The sequence below is a fragment of the Tiliqua scincoides genome, chromosome 1, assembly GCF_035046505.1.
Source record: "Tiliqua scincoides isolate rTilSci1 chromosome 1, rTilSci1.hap2, whole genome shotgun sequence".
Taxonomy (NCBI): Eukaryota; Metazoa; Chordata; class Lepidosauria; order Squamata; family Scincidae; genus Tiliqua; species Tiliqua scincoides.
Genome location: NC_089821.1, coordinates 133394940 through 133421479, shown reverse-complemented (window position 1 = coordinate 133421479; position 26540 = coordinate 133394940). Strand labels below are relative to the sequence as shown.

General features: G+C 42.7%; 1 protein-coding gene and 1 pseudogene across 3 annotated transcripts in view; both read left to right on the top strand.

Moving 5' to 3' along the window:
- SLX9 (SLX9 ribosome biogenesis factor) overlaps positions 1-16045 on the top strand; it is a 55887-nt gene extending 39842 nt beyond the window's left edge. The window contains exons 4-7 of one of the 3 annotated variants that reach the window (XR_010794657.1): positions 2260-2413; positions 7761-7826; positions 8612-8690; positions 13426-13507. Coding sequence is in view for 2 of the 3 variants with exons in the window: in XM_066631711.1 (XP_066487808.1) it covers positions 2260-2413; positions 7761-7826; positions 13426-13552 (347 nt within the window). In the remaining variant the exon portion in view is untranslated. Of the gene's footprint in view, positions 1-2259; positions 2414-7760; positions 7827-8611; positions 8691-13425 lie in introns of all 3 variants that reach the window. The other 2 variants (XM_066631711.1, XM_066631788.1) reach the window with 2 other exon arrangements.
- A 9186-nt stretch (positions 16046-25231) lies between these two features.
- Positions 25232-25351, top strand: LOC136637423 (5S ribosomal RNA; annotated as a pseudogene).
- Positions 25352-26540: the final 1189 nt, after the last annotated feature.

Here is a 26540-nt window from a genome sequence, read left to right as displayed (position 1 = left end):
GAAAGCGTTCCCTAAGGTATTCTGGATTGAGAGATAACAAAATAATAGTCTTTATGTAACTACACTGGGAAATGTGCAGTTGGCATTTTGCATGTGTACTTGAGATTTTAAATTCTTAACGTTCTATGCAGCTCGGTGGCTATTGTTAACTGTACTATGTTTTCTGATTTCCAATAGGTTTGAGTTTGGATAACAAATATTATACTGCCTCTTTTAGTATATTTTCACTTACTATATTTTCCCTGTGTGGCACATAAAGGTGGTATAGAAATTTGGAGATAATTCAGATTGGATTATTTTTAGAAGTAGTTAACTGTGGATACTCACCTATAGGCTGAGAAATTTTTGCCAATAAATCAAACTTGGTTCATCACCTCCCCTTATCTCCAAGGTTGCTCATTGGACGGCTGTCAATCTCCAAGGCAACCCCTCCAGGGCAAAACTTCAATCAAAGTTAACCTCTTATTCTCCTGCTAAAGTCTTCCTTTTAAATCAGGCAAGCCTCGATCCATTTTGCAAATGCTGCTGCAGCCTCTGCAAATACTTTGCAGAGGTTTGTTTTTTTTAAACACCAAGATGTCATCTTCATTTCCATTTGAAAAAAGTTCCAGGCTATAATTCAGTGCACCAGTATAATTCAGTATAATTCAGTTACTTAAAACTAACACCCATGGAAAGCAATGGGTCTACTTCTGAGTAAATAAGGTTGCAATTATGTGCAACTGCTCTTGAAATTCCTTGTTGCTTGTCTTTCTGCTGGGAATTGAATTGCACACTCCCAATTATGTGTTATAAGTTGTTTGTTATATGTAGAGTCTCAGGCTTAACACACCAGGCACCTTAAAGAAGGATTTGATTAATGGTTCTCCTGCAGTGGCTCCTAACCTTTTTTCACTTGCATACCCTTTGGCAGCCCATTCCATAAATTGTACCCCTCATATTAGCTAAATGTTTGTAATATGAATTATATAAGCCCTCATGTCCTCTATATGAAAACCCATACTTCATCACAGTATTTTCTCTTTTTCTGTTTGATGAACAGAAGACTATGCCTTTTCACTGTTTTGCACCAGAAGTGTCCTGAGAAATTTTGGTGATTGATCACTTTCCATATTGTTTCACCTTTTTTACTTTACTTTTTTACTTTTTCAATCACTGATTCATACATCAGTTGATGACCAAAAACTAGCTATTGGTGGGGCTTTCACAGCCAACTAGCTACCACCTTTCCTGCCTTGCTGGTCCTGCAAGGCATTCTGGAGCACTACCTACTTTTTTCTGCCATTATTCAATTCTTTTTCAAGTACCCCTAAAGGTCCTGTTGAATGCCCTTGGGCGTAAATGTACCCTAGGTTGGGAACTACTGTTCTGCTGGCATGTTGATTACAGTGTACTTACTCTGATAGTGTTTACAAAAAGGTTATGAAGACCAGAATTTTAAAAGTTAAAGAATAAAAATGTATCTTGTTATTTTTTTTACTATATTTTTAATAAATTAGAGACTGTACAGTCCTTAGGAAACAATTACTGGTAGGTTATTTTTCAGGATCTGGCTTCAGGTAAAAATCAAACTATAGTCAGACACCGCCCACCCCTAAGTTTAACTTTAAGTTTAACCTAAGTTGAACTCCTTCTCCGAATGAGAAGGAATGTGCTGATCCCTGGAGAAGGGGAAAATGCACCCCTTTAAAATCAGTTTAAAAAACTGAACAGTCCTTTAACAATAGCCTCCTTAATGGGGGGGGCAGCTGGCTGACAATCCATCAATCCTTCTCTCTCCAGGTGACCCCTCCCTTCCCCCTGAGCATGTGAAAGAAAGGTGATCACTTTGCATTGGTGAAGGGAGGGGCTGAGTGAAGCACCTTTCTAAGCAACTGATTGATGGATTGTCTTCTTAATCCATATATATTAATATATTTAATTTAACTTAATTTAATTAATTAAACAATTTTCTTAATTTGCTATATGTAAATATATGTATATTTTTAAATTGATTTGCTATAGTTTTTTGCCATCCATGTGAGTGCTTGGAACGGAACCCATGCGAATAATGAGGCTCAACCTGTGTGTGTGTATGTATATGTGTACATATCTCATTTGGAGATGATGCAGTCTTATAAACGCCTAACCAATTCTCTGTTTAATCCCTCTTTTGTTACTTTTCTGCAGAAGAATTGTTTCTGTAAGATCTGAAGGAGAATATCCTGGTTCATTAAACTTTTAAATTATACTCTCCTGCTTGTGTTCTTCCTTTATTAGAAATAGAAGGTATTAAACTAGCAAAACAACAACAACAAGCAGAAGCAAAACGAAAAGCTACCCCAGTCATTGGAGACCTGCATCCGCTGATGGAGGCTCTGCCTGAGCTCTCAGATCTGGTAACAGTCAGCAAGTTCTGCCAGCAGCCTAAGATGTAAGTACACTATTGTGTGGTATAATTCTCCACCCACACTCACACACCCTCCCCCTAGAATACTAGGTTGAATGTGGGTTTAGACAGGAGAGCTTTGAAGCCTGAACCCTTTTTAGTTTAGATTACCTTCTGTTAGCTTGGAAGAGACAAGAAATTTTCATTTTCACTTCTTGATACAGCTGTGCAAAGTTTTAACAGCTGTAAATTTTCCTTCCCATTTCTTAATGAATCCTGCAAATTTGTTTCTTGTTTTTAAAGGGAAAGTTTCTAATCCTTATGGTTGAGTGTGAAATTGATGTCTGTCTTTGAGGGCCTATGAAAAGCCATGTTTATAACTTCTTGCTTTTTTCCCAAGGAGCCTTGGTCACTCACTGGGGCAGATAGAAGGGTATCTCTGGGAAGCACAGGGAATAGGCAAAATAGGCACAAGGCACAGTTACTAACAGCCTTGCTGCCCCCTCCTTTCCTCTTCTACTGATTGGTCTGAGGGTGTTTGGGGATTGGTACTAGAACTGCAAAGGAAACCTTGGAATGCTTTCCCCAGTCTGAAAAGGGGTTTCAAAAATCCAGGAAACTTCCACGTACATAGAAACCAAAACAAGCAATAGTGAGAACTGGGTGACCTGGGAAAGCGTGGTCAGTCCTCTTCTTAAGAACTGAGACCAGACAGGTCATCAAGAACAATAAATGTTTATTAAAAGGGCTGAACAAACAAGGCAAATAAAAAAAATAACAGGAGATCATAACGCAAGACTCATCAAAATTAAAACAGAACTGACCAAGATGGGTGGGTGATTATTACTTTCCACTTGTGTTTAAGCTCTGTGCCCTCATGTTGCCAAAATGTAAATCATTGGATACATTTCTTAGCTAATCATGCAGTGGGGGGAGGTCCATTCTTTGAAAGTTTACACTGTAGGCCAGTGGTTCCCAAATGTTTTCAACTGGTGGCTCGCTTGAGCTTCTGGGCCATTGGCCATGGCTCTCCATTAGGGCTACAATCCTGTACACCAGTGGTGTATCAATCAGTCCTATACTCCTATACACTCTCTCAAACTTTGAGGGAGCTTTACTCCCTCAGCAAGACTTTGTGTGGGAGGGGCAAGAGCAGGGAAGCAATCTCCAGGATTGTGTCCCTAAGGGGGGGCAAAGGGGGAGTGCTTTCACTTACTTGGACTCGGTGAGGGCTGCAGGAAGTGCGGGCAGCGCAGCACAGCCCTCTGCTGGGCTCCCCAAGGCTTAGCCTTAGAATCTTGAAATGGAGCAATCACAAAGCACTTCCTGTTTGCAGGAGGTGCATTGCAATCGCTCCGTTTCAAGATTCCAAGCCCCGGGGAGCCCTGTGGAGGGCTGCGCTGGGCTCTCCACACTTCCTGCAGCCTCCAGCAGCCCTCACTGAGCTCCCCGCAACTCCCTCACGGAGTTCAAGTAAGTGAAAGCACCCCCGTTCATCCCCCCCTTAGGGATGCGATTCTGGGGATTGCTTCCCTGCCTTCCCTGCCAGAGTGGATCTGGCAGCAATGGTGCATGCTGGATATTATTCCCTCTTTTGGAAACCTCCCCGCCCCTTTTCCCTCCTCCCACACATGCCACCAAAATCGGTGGCATATGTCCGAGGAGCCCCATAGGTGGACTGAGGGCTTATATGGTGGTTTAAAAACATCTACCTCTTGTTTGCCTTCAGGTCACTCTCCTGAAGTGATATATGACACTCTCCCTATGGTGATAGGGTATAGCAATGTACCTTTTTGATGTGACTGCATCTGCACTGGTAACAGAGATAAGATTGGGGTCAAAGTGCCATGCAGTGAAGAGAAAAGAGGCTTCTGATATCTATATGGTGTTTGAAGTTCACAACGTACGTTCTAATAATTTGATGTATTTATATCAAGCCCCAAAGGCCAAATAAAAAACTTTTGAGTTTCATGTTGAATTATTTATCTGAATGTAACTGGTCATTAGTTCAGAATCAGGAGATTGCTAGAACGGCTGCTGCTCTTGGTGATGGTGATTCTCATCTGCTCCTCCTTGTGCATGGGCTGTTGGTTCTGGATGCTCTTGGTTTCCATCTATTGCATGTATGCGTGTGGCTGTTTTAATCAGAGCAGATTTTTAAAGGATTAGAATGGTTGCATAAATGAGGAATAGTACTCTCAATGATTTGTCAGTTTTTATTCATAGAAGATTAGATTCTCCAGAAATGTGATCCCCTGCTGGGGATGAGAGCATTCAAGCAAGGTTTTTATTCTGATTTATAATGAATGAAGTCTACAAAGTGTAATGAAACAAGGATGCCATTCATTGTGAATGAATAAAATTGAGAAGGCGGGCATCCCAGCAACATGTCACTGAAGCTTGAAGCAGAAGTTTCCACAAGCAGTGCAGCTGGCTTATATGTTGGAAAGAGCCTGCACATTTTGGAGTTGGAGGGGAGCTGGAGCTCTTTTGGCACTGGACCATAAAGGCACCTGGGGTGCCTCAGCTGTCCAGCACCAAATTGATGTGATCTTATGATTTCATAGGACCTTAATTGTGTGTAAGTTGCCTGAGGGCTTTTAAAGTTCTGAAAGTTCAAAGCATATCATATTACTTTGCAATCCTTAGAACCACCTGTTAAGGTATTAGTACTATCACTAATTACTGGTACAGTAAGTACCATTATTACCACTCTCACATTGTAGTGAAGGTGGGTGGGATGAAGCTGAGGGAAAGTGAAGCTGAAGGCCACCTAGTTGGTGTGTGGCAAAGAGACGTTCTGATAAGTTAACTGATGGATAAACTAATCCTGCAAGCCTAATTCCCTCTACCTTCACATATCGCTGGTGGAAAGGATCTGCCTCTTTGCTTAGGAATCCCAAACCTGGAGTGGGGGAAGGTTAGGAACAACTTGGGCCCAGACCAAATGTGCTGACGCCCAAATGTGGCTATGAGCATTTTCTGTGGAATAAGCACATGTTAGGAAACAGAGTTCCTGCACCACATTGCCCTGTCCTACTATGCAGTGGTTCGCACAGTCCTGAGCAATCTTTGGAGTTGTAAATTACCTTGGTGGAGGATGATAGTGTGGACCAGGAGGTGTCCTGCCCCCAGTCCTGCGATCAACCGATGCAGCAATGTCTCAATGCCCACTTTGCCTGGCAGTTGCAGGTAGTGTGTGTGATGGCCATTGCTGAGGCAAGGGTCCAACACACTTTGTATGTGAGCTACTTCATGAGCACAGGCTCCAGAACTATTTATATCCTCCACCACTTCATCCTGTGGTGGGAGACTGGTGTGCTTAATGGCTGAGATGATGATGGGGAGGGGGTACTTTCAGATGTCCAGCTCCATCTTTATGAAACTCATGGACAAAGTTGGGGTGTCATTTAACCAGGAGTCTGCCCCAGTGCAGGGGACAATTGCCCCTGTAAAAAGTGGCCAGTAATGACGATTTTTGGTCTGGCGCTTCAACTGCAGGACAGTGTCAGCTCTGTACACAGCCAAGATGTTCACAACATCCTCCATTTTTGCAGATGGTTTGTGAGGCTGTTGCAGGCACCATGCTGGGGTTGGTCATTGGGCTCAGCAATGCACAGTCAGTCATTGAGGGATTTCACACCAAGGGCTTCGTGTTGGCGTTCTTGACTGAAATTGCATTCCAATCCGGTGTCTGAGCAAGGGGGTCAATAGTTACCTCAACCACAAGAGTTACCACTCCATACTGCTTCAAGGGGTGGTGAACTCCAAGGCAATGCAGCCTCATTAGGCCCCATAGCTGTCCCACCCACCTCCTGAGGAAATGACCCCTCCCAGTCAGGGCTGTCTTTGTCACGCCTGTAGCCCAGTCTCCCTGCCTGTGCCTAGGATGTTCAGGCATCCAGGAGCACTAAACCTCAGCTGGCTGTTTTTGGGACACACTGAAAGCCACGCAGGCACCCCAGACACCAGACCTGGAAGTAATGCAGCCTCGGCCAAGGTGGCATTGGAGCTCTCTGGCAACGCTGCAGCAGTGCTGGCAGCAGCATGCCCTTTCCCTCTATCTCCGTCGCTACATCGGAGGTGATTGGTGGCGTTAAGCTGGCCTCTCAGTTAGATGCATGGTCTCATGGAATGGGCTGATTCACTGTGGAAGCCAGTTCCCATTAAGTTTGACGCCAGACACAGAACAGATGCTCTGCCACTGAGCTATGTTCCTTTTTCATTTTGTGTTGGCTTTAGTTTTTATTCAGAGTCTTTCTAGTTTGTGTTCTAACCCGGGTTTGGTACAGAGGCTGCCTTGGTGGATTGTGAGACAGATGAGGAAAGTGCAGCAGAACTCTGATTCTTCTGGACCCTCAGCAGTTTTTGATGCCATCATCTATGATATCCTTCTGTGCCATTTTGCAGGAATGCAACTACGTGACACATTATAACTGTGTGACAGTCATTACGCGACTGGAGTGGTTCCAGTCCTTTCTGGTGGAACAGGCCAAAAAAATAGTTCTGTAGCAGCCCGGTCCTAACCAACTTTCCAGCGCCAATGCAGGTGCAGTGCAGTCCTGTGGTAAGGCAACAGAGTTCCCTTACCTTAAGGAGCCCTCCATGACTGCCCCCCTGCCGTATGCAGCGCACAGTTGGCACAACTGAATCGGCGCTGGAAAGTTGAATCTGATTGGGCAGTGAAATTACTCCTGTAGCTTTCCACAGGGATCTACCCACCCCCAGCTTTTTCATATCTAGTTGAAACTGCTGGAAGAAGTCATCTTACAAATTTGGGCTATGGTGACATCTGTATGAATATGACACGAAGCTCTCCTCCCTCTTTCTGAAGTTAGGTCCAAGGAGGCAGTTGAGGTTACTTTCCCAGAGCTTTTTTTCTTTCCATCATGTTTTACACCACCATTTCCTATTAAGATGAACTCAAGATGGCTTTCAGTAAATACCCATTTAAAATTTGACCATATAGTTGGGAATGTACAACATTTGAAATCATGAGGTATGTTGCAACATGTGCATTGTTTTTTAAAAATGCACACATATACACACATGTTCTGTTTGCATGTGTCAGGAATTTTGTGCTGAAACAAAATGTGAATAAGGTTTGTAAACAGTAGGTTTGAGGAGCCTTTATTACATGTGCAGCAATCTGTGACCTCTGCTGAATTATCTTTAGTTGGTAGCAATTCCTAATTTTGCAAGTACAGAGGAAGAAATGTAAACTGCTTTAAGTATATAGTTATTACTCTGAATGTGTAGTAGGTGGCTAAATACATGATTCATGCAAGAATATAATGGAATTTATTTTCCCTAAAAGGGTGTAGAGAGAGAGAAATCATGCTGACCTTTATATTCAATAAAATATAATTAAACATACTGTTGCGTTTGTTAGCCAGATCAAGAAGATGGTACTTGCGAACTTCAATCAGATGAAACCAGCCCAGAAACGCAAAGTCTTGTAAGTAGAAACAGTAGAATTTTTCTCATGGGCAGCAAGACCAAACACTTCCTTTCAGGCAAAAAATCAAAGAAGAAGGGCCAGTTTAGATGGTCCTGTTTACATAGGCTTCTACAAATCCTGTCACTTCCTTGCCACTGAACAAGGGGGGAAGATTCTCTGGTGAGTGAAAAATTCCTCCCGCTGCTGCTGGGTGGGAGTTAGAAAACCCAGGACTATATTTTTGGGAGGAAAGGAAGGAAACGGTACTCTGCAAAAATGTATCTAGAGGGAAATTGAAGTTACCTCTCCATTTCTTTACAGATGGCTTGGGGAGAGAAAGGACTGAGAATTTTGTGCGTATGCACAGAGCAGGGGCATAAGGTTAACTGAAGCAGTCACTTCACACAGCAGCTTGGTGGAGTGGGCACCTATTTCTAGCTGTCTACTTGTTTCCGTTGCTGCTGCTCTTCTTTCCACTCTGGACTGGAAAAGGAAGAGGGGGACAGAGATGTGGAGGGGAGGAGATGCCAAGCCAGGATGTTGGGGGGCGGAAGGATGAGAGGCCGACACATCGGATGGGGGGGCAGCATTTGACTGTCTTCACATTAGCCTCTGGATAATTGGAGGGCCAAGACATGGCACAGTTCTCTCTATCTCTTTTCAGTGCTGGAGAGTGCCCGTGGTAGTGCGGGAAAGGTGAGATAAATAGACAGCAAATTAGCAGGAAATCTGTGAGTCCGGTCTGTGTTAGTGGGTGTAATGCTTAGTCATTCTCTTTCCATTTTTCACCTTGATGCTATCAGACAATCCTAGCCTTTTCTACCCCCCCCCCTTCCAATCCAACTGGACACAGAAGAGAAAAAAAACACGAAAGCAAAACAAGTGAGTAAAATGCCTTCACAAGAGATCTAACTTAACTGAGTAGCACAATTTTTCTTTTGGGATGTGATAATAAGAACTGCTCTTTTGTTGCTGTATGATGGGTTCTGGGCAGCAAAGTTTTCTGCCCCAGATTTTGCATCAGCTCCTTTTATGTTGTCTTCCCAAGGCTAATTAAAGACCCCAGAAAGCTGGTTTGAAGAGCTGGCACAAAAACCTGAAGTTTCTATAAGCTTTTCTCCTTAACTCTGTTTTGGCATGTTGAACTTTCTCAGAGAAAAGGGAATGACACTCTTTATTTGGTCAGAGACAATTTTAGTATATTCCCACTTGAATGAATCATAAATACCTGACTGGAGGGCTGAGATTATATGTTGGAAGTGGTAGGGTTGGGGATCTGGTGCACATGTTGGGGGGTAGGTATTTGGAGATTTTTCTGAGGTGCATATACGCATGTTAGTGGAGAGAGAGTGATGATAGACTAGAAAGCCAAAAGCATTAGCTAGTAAGCCAAGAGGATAAGAGCCACAGTGGTGGCTGTGCCAAGCATAACCTCATTGTGAACAACCAGCCATACAGTCCACTGCACAAATAGCTGTAGAAACAAGATCTTAAAGAAGTAATGCTAACAAACAGTCCTACAACATCCCTAGCAACTTTGCTGTCACTCAACATTCTTAACGTTGCATACTGACAACGCCATATTAACCAAGCATGGGAGGCACCAATTGATACTTGGTGGCAGTGGGATGCCGCAGTGTCACCTTGTCAATGGGGAGAGAGAGAAAGAGATGTTCTAGGAGTTACCAATGGCTGCATGCCCTATCAGAGGCTTCCCTTGCCAAGCAAGTGAACATTGGATCTATCGGGAGCCACCTCATTAGAGAAGGAATGTTGAGCTTGTTGTCACTCAAGTTCCAGGGCATATTTGAAGACCAAGGTTTGTAAACCACAAAAGGCACTAAAAAGGCAAGCAGTCTGGGCAAGTCAGTTTGTCCTTGGAAAGTTCCCTATTTGTGCCCGAATGAACTGATTAATCGCTTGCCTGGGGCCAGACTCTGCTCCAGTAAGTGGACTTTACTAATGCAAACTTGGCCATTTGCCAATGATTTGCTTGGCTGTGTTTTCTCTGGCTGCAGGGGGAATGTGGGTGGTGACTTCCTCAGAGTTCAGCCAAGGCAATTTTAAGAGATTCTCCCTCACCGCTTCCGTGACCTGAGTCCTATTGTGCCATAGTAAAGGTTCACAGGTCAGGCAAAACAGCCTTTGCTATGCCATCCTGTTTGTTCAAAGGAGCTAATCTTAGGAAATGCTAATGCTGAAGGAGGCTGAAGGGTAATATTTCAGCAAAAACGGTCAGGCCGCCCTGCGCCCTGCATTCCGGTAAAGGCCTGTGTGCTCTCTGTTCTTCAGAATTACACTAGAGTAAGGTTGCATATCACAACTGGATGCCATCTACACTCAACTGTGCTTGGATGATGTGATTTTAATGCTCCAGTGCTCTCATTATTCCCCTTCTAATTTGGGAGATGTGTCATGTTTCAGAGAAACTGTCAGAGCAATCCCAATTGTTCCATGTTGTGATAATGAAGAGAAGAGTGCTGTTGCTGGTCATGAAGTTCTCTAGGTTTCTGTCAGTGGTGTAGTGAGCGAGGGTGGGCCACTCCAGGTGCCAGGCTGGAAGAGGGTGCCACATGAGGCCCAGCCAAGATGGTGGCAGCAGGGGGAGAAGCATGGTTGCAGGCAAGCTGCCACTGCAGCTTCCTCATGTTTCTGCAGCTTTATTTATTTGACTCATTCACGTGACTGACTCATCTCACCTTTCTCCCCGAGGGGACTCAAGGCAGCTCACCACACATTAAAATACATTAACAGTGGAGAAAACTGTAAAATACTGTACATAAATATGCCACAGCAGCAAGCAACTGTACATATGCAAGCCAGTCAGCAGCAAGCAACAGCTACAAAACCATCAGTCATAAAAACATTAAATAATTAATGTGAGCGTACCCTTAAAGACCCTACTGGAGTCTGAAGGGTTTTTGAAATGATCTTTAGGCCTTACCAGAAGGCTTCTAATGAAAGGGCAGTTCTAAAGGGAGGGAATTCCGTAGCACAGACCACAGACCCCTCTCAATGGTGGCACATCCAAAAGGGCCCTTTCAGATGACGAAGATGGATCATACAAAGGAGATGGTCTCTCGGGAACTTTGGTCCCAAGCCATAAAGGGCTTTAAAGGTGAAAAACAGCACCTTGAATTGGACCTGGAACCAAATGAGCAGCTGAAGCAGCCAGTAGTCTGATGGTGTCAAACCGCTGACCTCCAGCAACTACATGAGCAACCACACTCTACGATAACTGCAACTTCTAGACTGTCTTCAAGGGCAGCCCCACGTAGAGCACTGTCGCAAACTTAGGGGGTTTGGGGTGCTCAGAGTTCTTGCTTCTTGAACCCTAAAGCCCTAAAGGCCCCCCTGTCCAGTAGTAGTAGTAGTAGTACTACTACTACTACCCCGTCCAGTCCAGTAGTACTGCCACCATCCTGTATGTGCCAGTGCCTCAGTCCAGGGACACTGAGACCCTCTAGGCTTAACACTATCCCTTGCAGGCACTGAGTTCTTTCTCCAATTAAAGCTTCAGTCCTCAGGGTACTAGACCTCAATGAGTACTTGTAGCTTGCTGAACAGCTAGGCAGGATTCTGAACCTTTGTCCCCAATAGACAATGAAACAACTTGGTAAAAGAGATTTTCGTTTATTAAGTACATAAGGTTACATAAGGCAGCAAATGCTAGAGGCATAAACAGCTAGGAAACATATCAGCAATAAAATAATAAAGCTCTTGCCTGGGTCAGTTATTCCTGTAGATCTCTTAGCTCCAAGCTACCTGTGAGGCCAGATGCCCATGGTGGACAATGGAGCTCACAGCGTGCAGGATGTTGCACCCAAAAAACTCTGCCCAAGAAGAACTGGACACACCCCTTGGGGCACTTATTATTATACTTCTTATGCTAATAGTACTGAGGTGACTTCATACTTATTTAGACTGTCCAATCAGAACTTTTGAGGACAGAACCTTCTTGGAGTGGGTCTGGTTGCTAGCCCTCCTAGTTCTTACCCCTCCCAACTGGAGATCCATAGCTGCATTCCATTCTGCTTGATCAGGCGCCCCTCAGTCTACTGAGGTGTTAAACATTCCAATGGGTTGTAATTCTTGTTGTCTGTCCTTTCTGGCCAGCAAAGGAGAGACAACAATCTTTGTCTGTTTACTCACATTCTTGCAGCCACTTCTTTGTTACTGACTTAGTTTGGTTCAGGCTTCACATGCTAACCTAGGCCTAAACTGTACATATTCATGACAAGCACATCATGGTAATCTAACCCTTGATGTCACCATGGCATGGACCACTGTGGCAGATCCAACTGAGGCAGGTATGGCTACACTGGTGTCCCAGTCAAAGCTGGGTCAAGGCACCCCTGTTCCAGTTGACATCTAGGCATCCAGGAGAAGTTGCAAGCTGCAGATCTGCTCTTTTGGGGAGGGGGAGTGCAATACCATTCAGAACAGGGATAATCCAGTACCCACATGGTGGATTTCTGAACCAGGAGGACCTCTGTCTTATCTGGATTTCGTTTCATTGGTGATATTGCAGGGAATGGAAATAAAAGGAGGATTTGTTTGAGCTCTGGCAGTTGTTCTTAGGTTAGTCCTCCTACAGCCATTGTTTTTTAAAAAGTGCAATTATTCCAAACTAGGTTGTGATTTTTTGTGGTGAAGGCACTACTATATTTAAATGATTTCTATCCCACCTTTCCCTCCAAATAATTCAGCTACAGCCTACTGGTATCTGAGAACATGCATGCTTTGTACTTCTGTAGCTTTTCCTGTTGCTTAAAAAGGTGTCTACATAGCTGTGTACTAAAAACACTAATAAGATTTTAAAAAGGGGGCTTAAAGGGCATCAAGGAGGAGAAGAGCATAGGGAATTATACAAAGTATAGGTCCTTTGAACCTAACCACTGGAACCTCTCTCCACAGCTTCCTTCTATTTTCTGAACATTCAGTATATGCTGGCCCTTCAATCTCAGGCTTTCTTTTTTAAGAACTGGAAAATCTCTCTCCTAATGGAACGTATGCTTCTCAAGCTGCAGATGCTAGCCTCTTCTGTGTTTGACAGCTGGATTTTAGGCTGTGCAGTTCAATCATGCATTTGTAAATTCTAGACCTTCTTATGCTATTTAGCAAGTGAATAGTTTAATTGTGCTTTACAAACCAGAATGTAAAATTGAGATTAGATATAAAATTGGGGTTAGATGCTAGTTTCATGTCCTAGTTTGTGAGTCATAGATCCTGGTTCAGGCCACACATGAAAGTGTGGTTGAACCAACTCTTAACTGCTCCATGCTGGAGGATAGGAGGGTCAAGAAAAGAGTGCACAGACAAGTTCTGAATGTATCATGATCAAATAAATCATGAACCAGCCTGTAAGAGTTTCTTTCTTCCTAGTTTGCTAGCTAAGAGGTCTATTGTTGTATAAGCTGCTTGTACCCATGTCTCCTAATTCAGTATTCTGTAGCAGTTTGGTCAGAGATAAGTTAGCCCCGCTAGATACATGAAGTTGCTTTCCTTAGAGTGAGAATTCTCCTTAATTTTACTGAAAGATAAATGTGGGTCTTGCAACTGTCTGCCTGCAGAATGTCTGTAAATTGGTCTGATACATTTTCCCCTTCTTTCTCAGAGAGGAGGAGATCACCCAGTTTCATAAGACAATATTGGATCCTTCATTCAAAGCCAACCCTCTCACAGTTATTGGCGAGCACCTTTCCAAGATACTGAAGCAGGAGAGGGAGGGAAAACCACTCTAACACCATCCCTGAGACTTGGAAAGCACAGCAGATTGGATTCTCGCAAGCGCACTGCCTGGTGACCTTACATGCCCAGTAGACCAGCATAACTTTTATGAGACCACAGGATTATAACAGCCAGTGACCTTGTTTTCTGTCAACAGAAATAATGCTGCCAACAGTGATGATTACACTGCTGGTACTTGCTTCTATTTTGTTAAAAGCTCTTGGGGAGCTGTGTGGATCTGACTGTTCTCATTTCCTGCTCTGTGTTAAATCACAGACCAGCTGTTGTTTCTATTCTTTCTCTGTTGTCCCTACAAAGCCAAGCCTAAGCCACCACCCTCTTCACTAGGAGTCCTGTAGTATTTGCATCATTCTCCTGAAATACGTTCCCCTGAAATCCCCTTATCTTATCTTACGGCTTAAGGGTGACTTACGGCTGCTGCTTTTTCCTGTTTCTGAGAAATAAATGAAATAAAGATATCCTCATGTTCTTAGAGTTTGAGATTCAATATTTATTTGGCAAATAGTTTTAGTTTTTCTTGAACTCGAGACCATCATTACTTCATGAATTATTATTTATTGAATACTAAATAAGTAGTTGTTCCTTTGAGAGGCGGTTGCTGCTGTAAAAGCAATAATACAGGAAGCTCAGTTTTAATGTTTTAAATTAAAATATAGTGAGAGGCACTAACAACTTTGCTTTCTTGAATTGGATAGTGAAGGCATAACTTTGATTATAGTTGGAAAGTCAGGTTGATTTGCAACCTGAACTTGAATGTCTTAAGACAAAAGACATGAAATTGATGTCATAATGCTAGAGGAGTATATAAAGGTATGTAACAAATTGGCTCCTCTTGTTGCTTTGCCGTCATTTCTCCCAGCTAAGGAAAGCACCAACATAAACTGCTCTAGAAAAAAGACTTCCCTGAGACACTTTGGAAGAGGTGCTGTTGCCAGAAGACTTCATGGCCAAACAGGCATGTCCTTTTCTGTATTCCTTGTCATCTTTGTCAGGGCTGAAAAAAAGATCGGGGTGCTGAACAGGAATTCTCCAGTACTACTTTCTACAATCTGTTCTCCAGAAAGGACTGGAACCACTATAAATGGTGTGTCTGAGTCCCAACCCAGAGGGACACTATGAGAGATCATCATCATGGAGATCATCAAGGAGATCATCATCACTATCAGGGAGATCATCCACCAGGCTGACCAATGCAGTTTCTATCCCCAAACCAGGTCTAAATCAGGATTGAAAGGGGTCTAGATCCTCAACTCTGGAGCTCAGACTCCACTACCATCTCAATTACCTTGCCCAAAAATGGGAGGTTGAAAACTACCCAGAAATTCTCCTGTATGATAGAATCTAAGTATGTTGGTCCAGGCTTTGCTTGTAGATATGGCAGAAGGAGCTCCCCCCCCCCAACTCATACTAATTGGTTCTATTCTCAGACTGTTCTTACCATTGATAAGCTCTGTATAAGCATTTATATGAAGACTAACATCTGAAGTTTGTGTGAGAACCTACAGGAAGTCTACATGAAATGTTGATATGCAAGTACTTAATGGAAGAAGAGAATTTTGTGCACTAATAAAACTAGCATCTCAGTTTGAGTAACTGTTATCTGGCTTTCTCTCAGAACAAGAATTGAAATTTATCAGATTTGTTACTCAATCCAAACAAAGAATACAGTACTTCAGACTATTAATGAAAGATTTTTTTCTCTAAATCAAAAATACAGTCATACAGGTAAAAACTATGAGAAATTGAGGTTCAGAATTAAAGATGAATAAGTGAACACAATATAGATTTTCCTTTTTTGGAAAAAAGTATTGTCAAAAAAAGATTAGTAGTATCTTTTTGCAAAACATTTCTCCTTATCATGCTGAAAAATTATGCAAGATTCAATCAATGATTAACAGATTTAGGTAGAAAGAAAAACAAAAAATAATGAATATTGCTACTCAATGTAACAATAGGAAAGAGTGGTTTTTTCAGAACAAGAAATTTGTATTTTATTTTTTTTTTGCAAATTGTTTTACATGGCTAACACATTGGTGCTACATTGTTTTTAGAACTGGATATTTTAGAACAAGTTTTTCCTACATTGCCTTTAAATGCATTGTAATGGATATCTGTAAAGGCAGAGGTCTCTTTCTGAGGAATACTGTAATAGCATTATTCCAGGTTTGTAGAAAATACAGAATAAAATTGAGGTGCACAATCCCCTTACCCTCAGTACCTTTTGATTTCAGAGTTTAATGCAAATGAGTCATTCCTAACCAGGTCTGTAACAGACTTGATTAATTTTAGGGATGAATAATCAGGTCAGATCACCGCTTATTTGCAGAGAAAACTGGAAATTTTAGACTCCGAATGTTAATTATTTGTATTAACATTTTAAGAGAGAATTTAGGAGAAGACAGATGGAACAAAGAAGTGGCAGGTTAGATGCATTTTATATACTGTATATGTGTCAATTGGCTAAATAAACTTACATTTCAAGAACATATTATCATTAAGTGTCTTCTGTGGACAAGGAAGAAATTATTTATTAATAAGTGATGACTAATATCCTTTAATTCAACCTTTTTTATGGTTATATCCTGTCTTTTGCTGCTAAGAAAACATGAATGGAAGTGTGCCCTTCAAGCCCAGTTATTTCCAGTTTAATCAACTTGATTTTATATTCCATTCCATTCAATTAAAGCTTTCCAGTATTGCAAAATCTTAAAAAGTCTTAAAATCTTAATAAAACATAGTGAAAAGCCAATTTAAGAAGCGAGGCTGTGTTTAAATCATTCTGAAATATGTTTTTGTATTTTCTAAAAAGAAATGATAGATAGCAAGGAATTAGGCAAGAGTTTTGACAGTGAATGCGAAAAAATTAAAAGAGTTTGTTCCGGATGTAGCTATCCTTGTTGGTCCATCAAACAATAGTATGACTGCAATTGCATCTTGAACTTTTTCTTTTCAGACCTCTTTAAATCCAATTGTAAAGAAAAACAAAAATATGAAGGAAAATCTTGTGTTATATTTTTTTATCCCCAGATTTATATGGTTGATGTACAGGTGGGGCCTTGGTATCTGCAGGGGATCCATTCTCAGACCCCGTGCTGATACCAAAAATTGTGGATAATGAAATATGTGATCTTTACCCCCTTAAGCCCTCTGAAGGGGACTTCATTGGGTCTCAGAATGCCTTAAAAGACACAAATGTCACTTGTGGTTTTTGGAGGAAAACCAAAAGTAGTGTTTTTTGACTCTGAAGAGCCATTCTAAAGTCCGTAGATACAGCAGGCAGTTGCGCGCTGCCTCTGGGCTTCAGAAAGCCCTCTTGAGGGGATTGGGGTGCAGAGGGGACTGGGGTGAAGGAGCCCACCTCCTTCAGAGGGCTCAGGTGGAACCAAGTCCAGGGGACCCACCTTGAGCCAGATCTGCAGATGTAAAATTTGCAGATAAACAGGTTCCACCTTTATATCTCGTATCTATTTTGTTACAAATAAAAATTAATAAAAACAAAATCTTAGGAAGAGGTGAGATTGAGTTTGGACCAAATATTGAGATTGAACAGGCTGAAAAAGATGAAGCAGTGATTACAGTGTTTTGTGTCATATCAAAGACGGGTCCTGTCCCTTGAATGTACTGTAGGTGGAGGAGGAGGAAACAAGGAGGGCATTAGGTGGGGAAAGCCAAGGAAAACAGAAGATAACCTTGCTTGATGCAAGGTCTAGCCTGTGCTCATTCATTCAAGGTATTTATTAATTTTGCTTACAAGATCTCAACTAGGGTTTGTTCTTTGACAATATTTGCTGGCTCCAAATTGTCAGGGTCCCAAATGTACTTGAAATTCCCTCACATGACTCTGCTAGTGCCTTGATGTGTTTCTGCTTGGACCGAAACTGCCTCCTGTTACAAGGGAACCTTTGAGAGCCCTTCTGTTCCAGACCTGTTTCTTTTTATCTGTTCCAATTGGCTTTGATGCCCATGAATGATTTCTAATAGATTTCTATAGACTCTTCTGAAGTCCTGAATGGCCTTTTTTAACCAAACAGTTCAGCAGCACTTGAAACAGATGGCTTGCTGGGGGAGCTGTGTGTGTGTGTGTGTGTGTGTGTGTGTGTGTGTGTGTGTGTGTGTGTGTGTGTATCTTCTGTAATTGTTCCCTACAAATGGTTATTCTGTAGAGCAGACCACTCTGTTTCTGGGGATGGGGAGGGGGAGTCATGTGAGAAACCTTCACATCCACCACTTACATTAATAGTTTGTCATGCTTAAGAGCGTTCGGTGGTCCCACATTGCAGCTGCCTATGCCACTTCTTAAAAGGCAACATTTGAGAGTGAAGTGCAGTGTGTTTATTAAGGTTAAGGAACGATGTGACTCTTAAGTATGCGTAATGAGCCCTAAGTTGTCACAACAATAACATTTGTACTATTCTGTTTTGGTTTTTATTTCATCCCAAACTGGAGTCTCATTTCCTAGACCATAAAACACAGTACACACAAGTTCTAGTTGCTTTGTGGCAATGCCCCTAGGTGCTGACTACATTTTGAAAATAAATAGAAAATATGGAGGTAGCTTGTATTTTTGCCACAGGGTATAGAATGGCACAAGACCATTTTTCTTTAAGAATATACATTATGGTGCATCTTCTACTTAACTGGTTACAAATCTCCACTGATGTGTCAGTGAGTGGCTTTCTAACATCTGCAGAAGCACAAATGCAGGAACAAATATGTTCAAAATTTATTATGTAAATTTTGCTGCTAAGATGCATAGACATTGTTAGACATGAAACCCTGTTGTGTTGAACCCAAGACTGCACTAATGAAAGGGGGTACAGGGAGTCCACATTGTGCATGAAACAGATGGGTGGGTAGCTGGAAAGGGTAGAAAGAGTACTGCTGTTTTTGTGGGTGTGATTTTAAGGAAGTGCATATCACAAAAATGGGAAAGTACTGAACATACATGATTTCACTGCCGGCTTACAAAATAGAGGGGGAAATATTCTACTAACATCAGTGGTAAGTTTAAGTTCTATAAAAGGTTATTTCTAAGTGATTTGTCTCTGTTTCCAGAAGACTGCCTGTGAGTGCACCACAAGATGCAACATCATAGAGATGTAGTAGGTGCCCCTGAGTTCTCACAGCTAAAAATAGCAAGTTGCCAGCCCGCCGCAGTTTCTATAGAGACAACCAGTTGTCATGCTCCAAGCTGGGTCAGCCAGCCAGCCAAATTGTCTTGTGCTGCCACAATGAAGTGCCATTGCACATCTTACCCTGATACACACACAGGGACGGCAGGGAAAGCTAGCAAAGCATATGCTGTGTGAAGACTTGTTTAGTTCACTTAATGAGGGGTCTTGATTAACTTCCCAATGAATGGAACACTGTTGCTGTTGTTGATTAGAGCAAGACGGTCTGTGTGCTTCTAACAGCAAGATGGGGAGGGAGAGTGGGCAGAGCTGCTTAGAGTGGCAGAGGAGCTGTACCATGTGCAGAAAGGTTGATGGCACCAGACTGCTGGTGTAGGCTGCTGCAGCTGCAGGACAGGAGCTTCCCTTCTCAGAGTTGATTTGGCACAGGTGCTTCTGCTGCCAAAGAACAGCTGGGACCAGAGAAAAGACACATGAGCTGGATGCTGTATAAGGCAAGAAGGAGGGGGGGTCACCCTAGAGGATGAAGTGAATAGGTTCAGCTGCTGCAACGGGGAAGGAGGGAAGTATGCGGCAATTAACCAGAATCCAGCATGTTCTGCAGCAATGGGGTGCAGAATCTTGATTAAGAGAGTTCTAGCCTGCCTGAGTCTGACTATTCCAGCAAGGATGATGAAGGGAAGGGGAAAAAAACAGGATGGACATAAAAAGGGGAAAGCAGCCTATATCTTGCCTGAGCCTGCTGTTTGGAAAATGGTGTCCTGTACCTGGGGGGGGGGGGTGCTATAAAGGAGGTGATTATCTGTCCTCTTTTATCACTGCCTATGGGAGCTATGCAGGCTACAATACAGGTTAGTCAAGTAAAAAGTGAGAACCATGAAGCAATTCATTCATCTTCTCTCTCGTTGCAATGAAAAAACTAATCGGTTTTTTTAATATGCCTTTCCATCATTTATTGAATGTTTTGGTAGAATTTGCAAGCAAAGGAGCTTCTGCCACAATGAAGTGACCATTGTGAGTACCTTTCCATTTGACCTGGTGGACAATGTGATGGATAGATGTTAACTATTAGGAGGACCATCTCAGTTCTATTCTATTCATCTAACAGGTGGCAAAGGAAAGCAGAGGAGCAAGATTCCTACTTCTGATAGCTCCAAGTTGTTACAGAGAGAGTAGTTGAAATCAGCATAGTTAAGCACATTGTACACTGATATAAACATGATGACAATTTTCTAGGACAGGGATGTCAAACACGCGGGCTGAATTAAGCAATTTATCTGGCCCCTGTTATAAGTGAGCTTTCTCAGCATAATAATTGGGTCTCTGATACCTTGAAAATATGAACAAGATTTGCACATTTTCTCTTCTGTCATTTGCAGCTAATAAGTTTCTATGTGAGAACAAAGTGTTTATTTCTGGCCATCATCTGCTTAATGATGTCACTTCCGGCCTTCAGCAGACACCATGAATACTAACTTCTGCCCTCTGTATGAAATGAGTTTGATAGCCCTAGGCTGTCTTGAGAAACAGAGGGGAAGAGACAGGGATGCAGCTGTGGGAATGGATGGGCGATACACTCTCATCAGAGCCAGACAGGCAAACCAAAGCAGCCCAAGAGCTGGGAGAGGAGATCTCACAATTTTATCTCAAGTTTCGCAACAGGACCAGCCCAGAGCATATGTGAGAGTCCTATCTTGCCTTCTAAGACAGTGCATGTGAAGGGGCACAAAGACATAGCAGAGCAGGGAAAGAGAACACCTGTTTGTGGGATTGCCAGTCTATTCCACTGGGCCCTGGTCTGTGCCTTTGAAAACAGCTAGGTGTGCAGAAATGAAGCAGGTGAAATTTAGTGTTGCTTTTAGCTACCTGCTAGGAAAAGTTTTTATCTATGTGACAGGCTGCTGTTAAAGACCCAAGAGTACAGGTAGATCCAATAAAAAACAAAGCAACTCTTGCTGGAAATCAGGGTAGACAATATTGGACTACATAAATCACCAGTTGAAGCAGCTTAGGGGGTCTTCTGCTCCTGTATAATTCCTCCTTGTGGATTCCATTCAGTATCTGAAGCTCTGCTCCAGGTGCCCTTATCAACTGATGTTTGATGGCTGGGGGCCCAATCCTATCCAACTTTCCAGCACCGGTGCAACCACAATGCAGCCCTGGGATAATGGGACAAATATTCCCTTACCTTGAGGAGGCCTCTGTGACTGCCTTCCCACCACTGGTTACAGCGCATGCCCCATTGGCACAGCTGCACCGGCACTGGAAAATTAGATAGACTTGGGCCCTGGGTCTCCTCAGTTGTGGTTCCTACATCGTAGAATGCCCCTCCTCAAAAGATCCACCAAGGCATGACTGAATGGGCCTTTGGACATCCGATTGAAAGATGGCTCTTTTAAGAGACTTTAAAAGATCTAACAAGCCAGCTTGTTAGAGACAAGCTGGCTTTGCACCCCTGAATGACCCATTGTTTTGTGCTTATTCTGTTACTCTTGTTTGATGAATTACTGTTGTACTGTCACATTTTCTCGTTTGTCTCCTTTTAGTGTTACGATGTTCTTTTGCTATGTTGCCTGCTGTGTTGATTAAAAGCTGCTTTGATTTATATGTTGGGAAAAATGGGGTAAATGGTGGCTGTGTCCCTTGAGTATCTCTGTGGAGGTGTATGTGTATGCTTTCTGGCCTTTAGCCAGAATCATATGAGTTCTCATCCTGCTGTCTCTGGGTCTTCCACAGAGTAAGGACAAGAAAAAGGAAGAGTAGCACTGTTTTATGAAGATCATGAAGCTGACACCTTGGCATGAAAGAAATTGAAATGACACCGATGAGATGAATTTGTGTGTTAGAAATGAGGACTGTGTTCACTTCCACTTTCCTCAAATAATGCATTAGAATGAAACCAAGTGAACTTGGCTAGGAGCTTGTTCTTGAGAAGACTGCAATCCCTTGTATGCTTATTTTGAAGGAATCTCTGGGCTGTCCTTCTGTATGCACTTGCTTTGGGCCACTTCTCAGCCTGCCAAGGGCTTTTCCTTCCCTTGGACAATAAGAAAAGGGGTCTTGCTCGGGTCATTCGGTGATTTCATGTCAATTATTAAATATTGACCTTTGAATTCAAATATGGTTTGGAGTCACTTTAACAGAACAATCCTATGCATGTTTACTCAGTTCCACTGTGTTCAGTGGGGCTTACTTCCAAGTAAGTATTTATAGGGTGTCAGCCTGATAATTTATAGTATAGGATGCTATTAAGTATATATAGGATAGGATGGCAGTCTTAGATCTCTTTGCTGCATCTGCATAGGGTGACCAGATGTCCTCTTTTTCCAGGACATGTCCTCTTTTCTTAACCTGGTGATCTGGAAAAGAACTTAAATGTTCTCCTTTTCCTTGTGAGTGGGTCCCTGCAGGCAGCGCATAGCCTCGTGGTAATTAATAAATTATATGTAATGCATTATATGTGATGTAATTTTAAATTTAATAATAATATAGTGCAGGGGTGCTCAATAGGTGGATCGCGATCTACCGGTAGATCGCGAGGCAAAATGAGTAGATCGCGGGGTGCCGACCCCCCCCTTCAGGTGCCTCTGGGAGGAAACGCCGGGACTAAGGCCCATTGTACTCAATGGGGCTTACTCCCAGGTAAGTGTGGCTAGGATTGCAGCCTCACAGCCTAATCCTAGGCATGTCTACTCAGGAGTAATTCCTGTTATACTCAGTGGGGCTCAAGGTACACCAACATACATTGTACACACAAATGTTATATGTTATGATGGCGCGAACATTGTAAAAAAAATTCTGGTAGATCTTCGGGCCTTGCTGGGTTTCAAAGTAGCTCTCGAGCCAAAAAAGTGTGAGCACCCCTGATATAGAGCTTAAATTAACCACATGAAACCATGTCCTATATTTTGGGGTGTCTTGTCCTCTTTTGTGGTTATGTCATCTGGTCACCCTGCTTCTGCAGTGGAATGCTTACAGCAGAGTCCACATCAATGCCTTGGTTTCACTAAGGCATTTGACCTTTCTGACTGAATGACTAAGGAGAATCATGTCTCCCACATAGCGCAGCCCTCTTTCAATCCTGGTTTTACCCCTGAAGTTACAGGAGCCTTCCTTAGGTCAAAGAGGCCATCCTTTCAAGCAGAACGTGCAACTCATAGTCTTTTTAAAGAAGAAAGGAAGTGGCAACAGTGTTGATTCTGGCATGAAATCCTGTTGACAGAGCCAACCCTGTTCCTGGCAGGAAGACAGCAAGCGGTCTGCAAGCTTGGACCTTCATCATCTCCTTGTTAATTCCAATCCTGGATTCCCAGTTGGGCTTCCCATAGTTTACACTGGCTAGAGTTTGATGTCAGGAGGATAAGTATAAATGCTCACCACAAGTCACCATATTATATGCTCTGCAGAGAAATCGTGGCAGCTGTTATTGCTGTCTGCAAGTAGCAGTTTTTCTGCTTTCACTAGAGAATTCCATGGCTGAGGGGTGATGGTGGCAGAGGGTTGCTTGATGGGCTCAGTCTTGGCATTCCTGTGAATTGGTCCTTTTCAGAGGAAGCAGCAGACCAGTTTCATGCACTGATTCGGTCTTGAGAAAAGCTCAACAAGCAGGAACTGATGTGGCACCGCTGCAAACATGAACCTGCTAGAAAGGTTAGGCAACCCCCTGCCCCCACTGACCTACTTCAGAAAGTTGTCATAAGGATCACTGAAATGATGTCAGTGAAGCACTTTGAAGTCCAATGCTTAGGATTAAATTAACACACAGCTGTTTCGCTTGTGTTTTATGTTTGGCTAAAAGTTCACCTTCTCTATTTGTCAGTGGAGCTGCTGACTTTCCTTACAGGACTGTTGTCAGAATCACCGAGAGGCTGTGTATTACATGCTTTCCATGTGCAAAGTGCTAAATGCAAAGTATGATTGAATTTTCTGTGCACCAACACACTTTCTTCTTTTGCATGCCTTCTTCAATGCCTTCATAAATTGGTGGGTTCAATAGGGGAAACTTTATGCTGGGGCATCCTTTGAGAAGGCCCTGTCACAACAACTGATCTGTCAGACTTTCTCAGCAATTTGGCACTGAACAGGACTTTCCCAGCTGATCATAACAGGTGGGGCCCACACAGAGAGGTGGCCTCTGAAATATGCAGGTTGCATATTTATTGATATACATTGATCTATTCTTCACATTTTTTTAAATACCACCCTTCATCCAAGGAGCTCAGGGTGGTGTACACAGTTCCTTCCCTCGATTTTATATATGTGTAAAGGGGTGTTGGTCTTAATTTTGTGTATTTTGTTTTGTCGCCTGTGATTAGCTGGTCGGATGATCGTAAATAAAGTTCCTTCCCTCCTTTTGTTACAACAACCCTGTGGGCTAGTTGAGGCTAAGAAACAGTCCAAGGTCACCCAGTAAACTTCATGTGGCTGAGCAGAGATTTGAATCTGAATCTTTCAGGTCTAAGGCTATCACCAGAACCACCGCACCATCCTGGCTCTTTAGGTTGTTGTAGGTTAAAACCAGCACCTACACTAGTGTTCAGAGGCAGACAAGTAGCTAATACTGTATCAGCAATGCAGGCTGTGTGTGTTTCTGTCTTGCAAGGATCCTGCCCCACTCAATGCTTCCAAACAGAGAAGGAAAGCATCACCTATTCTTCTGTGTATAATGGCTGGAAACCCACAAGCTTGCACTTCCTTTTCCTTGTATATATCATGTCCCCCCTTCTTTTTGTCACCCTATACAAAACAGATGGAAAGTTACTGCCTCGTACTTTGCTTATGGTTAGAGGCTGTGACAGAAATAAAAATCACCAGGATGTAAACACAAACATGCCCTTCAATAACCTTTTGTAGATGTATCTTTTGAGTATTCAACAGATTGCATATATATCCTCCCTCTTATAAAAGGGAGAAAAGGTTTTTTAAAACCCTGAAGAGATTTGACAAATTTGTGAAGGAAAAACCTTAACATCAGCTCTTATTCATCATAGCTAACTGGAACCTCCAGATTCAGAGGCAATATACCCTAAATACTGGTTCCGGGGGAGAACAGTAGAATGGAATAGCTATTGCCTTCAAGTCCTGGTTGTGGACATCTTGCAGGTATTTGATCATATAAAATTATTGTATAAGACAATTGTAACCCATTTCAGTAGCTGGCAATCCAATAAACAAAAGAGAAAATCTCAAATTTGAAATTGAATTGGGGGGAACCCACTTTCCAAGCAAAATGGGTGGACATTCTGATTACTACTGACCTTGCCTTTTCTATACCTTAGGGCAGCTATTTTCAACCACTGTGCCGTGGCACACTGGTGTGCTGTGAGTGGTCCACAGGTGTGCCACAGGAATTTGGGGGAAAGTCATTTATTGATAGGGCCAATGGGAGATGTGAGCCCCCATTGGCAGCATGGTGTGCCTTGTCAATTGTCAAAAACCTGGTAGTGTGCCAAGGCACTTCAGTGCCTTGTCAGTGTGCCGTGAGTGTCAGTGTGCCGTGAGATGAAAAAGGTTGACAATCACTGCCTTTGGGGGTATAATTACGACAGCAACTGTTACCCTGCACATGCCCAATCTCGTCTGATCTTAGAAGCTAAGCAGGGTCAGGCCTGGTTAGTACTTGGATGGGAGACCGCCTGGGAATACTGGGTGCTGTAGGCTTATACCATAGTTTTTCGAGACTGAAGGTTGCCAACCATTTTTTTACTATGTAAATATTCTTTGACTTTGGCCGCTGAAGCTAAATGAGAAGGCTCCAGGGCCAGTGGACACCCACCAGAAAGGATGAGCTCCTAGACTTCGCATAATTTTCTTTTGAATGACAGGTGCACGGTACCTTTTATGGACAAAAGGTACTTCTTCGCACAGTGCATTAATTAGTCTGTGGAATTCATTGCCACAAGATATGGTGATGGCCACTAGCTTGGATGGTTTCACAGTGAGTTGGACAAATCCACGGAGGACAGGGCTTTCAATGGTTACTAGTCACAATGGCCACATACTACCTCCAGGTTCAGTAGGCCTCAAAACACCAGCTGCAAATAGCAATGCGGGGGAGGGGGAGAAGCATGCTGTTCTCTCCTGCTTGTGAGCTTCCCCAAGGCAGGTGGTGGGCCACTTTAGGAAACAGCATACTGGACAAGCTGGGCCTTTGGCCTGATCCAGCAGGGATTTTCTTACGTTAAAAAAAAAAAAAGTATTTGCAGCAAAACTTCAACAGTTGTTTTCCTCACTACTTGTAAATGGCAAATTTAGTTAGTTAAAAAACTAACAATATATTATTAAGAATGTTTCTATACTACTTTTCAACAAAATAACCTGAGAGAAAAACCATGTTGACTCAAAATGTGCTGTGGGAGATCTCTGTTTCCCATCACATTCTCAGCACATGTGCTGTGATTCCATGTCTAGCACGCGTTTACTCACAAAAGCTTGCTCCCTTGCAGCACTTAAATTGGAAACAGTTTAACCATTCTTTGAATCCAGCACATTGCAGATCTTCTGCATTTTTGCCAAACAAATATTTATTGTAAGTAGCCTGAAAAAAATAAACACACTTTCAGAAAGACAAACCAACAACAAACAATTGGCTTTTTCTCACAGAATGCTCATTTTTTTGGTAGTTCTCAATGGAATCCTTTAATTCGTGTGAATTATGGGGGTGCATAATTCAAAAAATTATAAGAACATAAGAACAGCCCCACTGGATCAGGCCATAGGCCCATCTAGTCCAGCTTCCTGTATCTCACAGTGGCCCACCAAATGCCCCAGGGAGCACACCAGATAACAAGAGACCACATCCTGGTGCCCTCCCTTGCATCTGGCATTCTGACATAGCCCATTTCTAAAA